At 32.6% G+C, this 1,271-nt stretch overlaps 1 protein-coding gene across 1 annotated transcript; it reads left to right on the top strand.

Annotated features, from left to right (window-relative positions):
* Positions 1-350: 350 nt before the first annotated feature.
* Positions 351-961, top strand: LOC143572581 (uncharacterized). The gene is made up of 2 exons (XM_077057705.1): positions 351-575; positions 656-961. The coding sequence occupies exons 1-2, from the start codon at positions 351-353 to the stop codon at positions 959-961; spliced, it is 531 nt and encodes a 176-aa protein (XP_076913820.1).
* Positions 962-1,271: the final 310 nt, after the last annotated feature.

Below are 1,271 nucleotides of genomic sequence, written 5' to 3'. Positions count from 1 at the left end.
TTCATAATAATTCGGTGCAAAAATGTGGAAATCTTTTGAAACAAAAGCGATCCTATGAGGCGAATGTCATTAAGCGTAGTAATGAAGAAAAGATTGCAAATTGGTAGCGATTATTGGGTTATGTTTGTAGTTCTAGATTCTTGTTAGAAAATACTTTATCATTTCGTGGTCATAATGAATCTGAAGACTCTTTTTCGAAAGGTCTCTTTCTTGAAGTTTTAAAGTTGATTTGTGAGAACAACCCGGATATTGGTAAATATTGTTTAGGGAATGCAAAAAAGAATAATAAGTTACCAGCTCCATAAATATATAAAGAGATTATCAATTTCTTTGAGAAAGAAGTAACTAAAATGCTTTGTGAAGAAATTAAAGATGATGTGTTTGGGTTGTTAACCGATGAGTCTAGTGATGTGTCTCAAAAAGAACAAATGGCTATAGTTGTGAGATATGTTGAAAAGTGCGGAGTTGTTAAAGAGAGTTTAATTGGAGGTGCTCACGTAAATAATCCATCTTCTGCAACTCTTAAAGAAGCCATCGTTTCTTTATTATCAAATAACCAGTTGAGCATTGATGAAGTAAGTAATACGTTTCATACTTTTATTACATAAACTTTAATAAAATATATGTATCTTATAGTTTATAATTGTTTACACAGGTCAGGGGTCAAGGTTATGATGGTGCAAGCAATATGCAAGGAAAGTTTAATCGATTAAAAGCTTTGATTTTAAGAGATAATCCATCAGCATATTACATACATTGCTTTGCTCATCAACTTCAGTTAGTGACTGTGGCTGTTGCAAAAATAAAAAAAACCGGTGTTAAAGAATTTTATGAATATCTTGGCATGGTTGTTAATACGGTTGGTGCTTCTTGCAAAAGAAAATATATGATGTTGGAGTTAAAAAGAAAGAGAGTGGAATACGAAATTCTTCTTGCTGAGATTAAATCGGAAAAGGATTAAACCAAGCGGTTTCCCTTGTACGAGCCGGACACACGCGATGGGGTTCTCATCATAAAACAATCACAAGTTTGTTAAAATTATCGGAAGTTGTTGAGGGACTTAAATTTATTAAATTAGATGGAGAGAGCATGCACAATGATCTAATGCTAAAGGTATTCCATCATATTTTAAGAAACATGAATTTGTGTTTTATATACACTTGTTGGAAGAAATTTTAGGCCTCACAAATGATCTATCAAAACATCTTCAAAAAATGAGTCAAGATTTGTTAGAAGCGTCTAAGTTGATAAGCGGGACAAATCGAGCATTG

This window comes from Bidens hawaiensis, unplaced genomic scaffold, assembly GCF_021521415.1.
Source record: "Bidens hawaiensis isolate Kalapana, Puna unplaced genomic scaffold, B.hawaiensis_p1.1 tig00025975_1, whole genome shotgun sequence".
Lineage (NCBI taxonomy): Eukaryota > Viridiplantae > Streptophyta > Magnoliopsida > Asterales > Asteraceae > Bidens > Bidens hawaiensis.
The sequence above is the reverse complement of the archived record's forward strand: the minus strand, read 5'-3'. Positions and strand labels throughout refer to the sequence as shown.

Coding starts and splice junctions, on each gene's coding strand:
- LOC143572581 (XM_077057705.1), top strand. CDS start 351: ATGCTTTGTGAAGAAATTAAAGATGATGTGTTTGGGTTGTTAACCGAT. Junction 576..655: donor ACCAGTTGAGCATTGATGAA/GTAAGTAATACG, acceptor TTGTTTACACAG/GTCAGGGGTCAAGGTTATGA.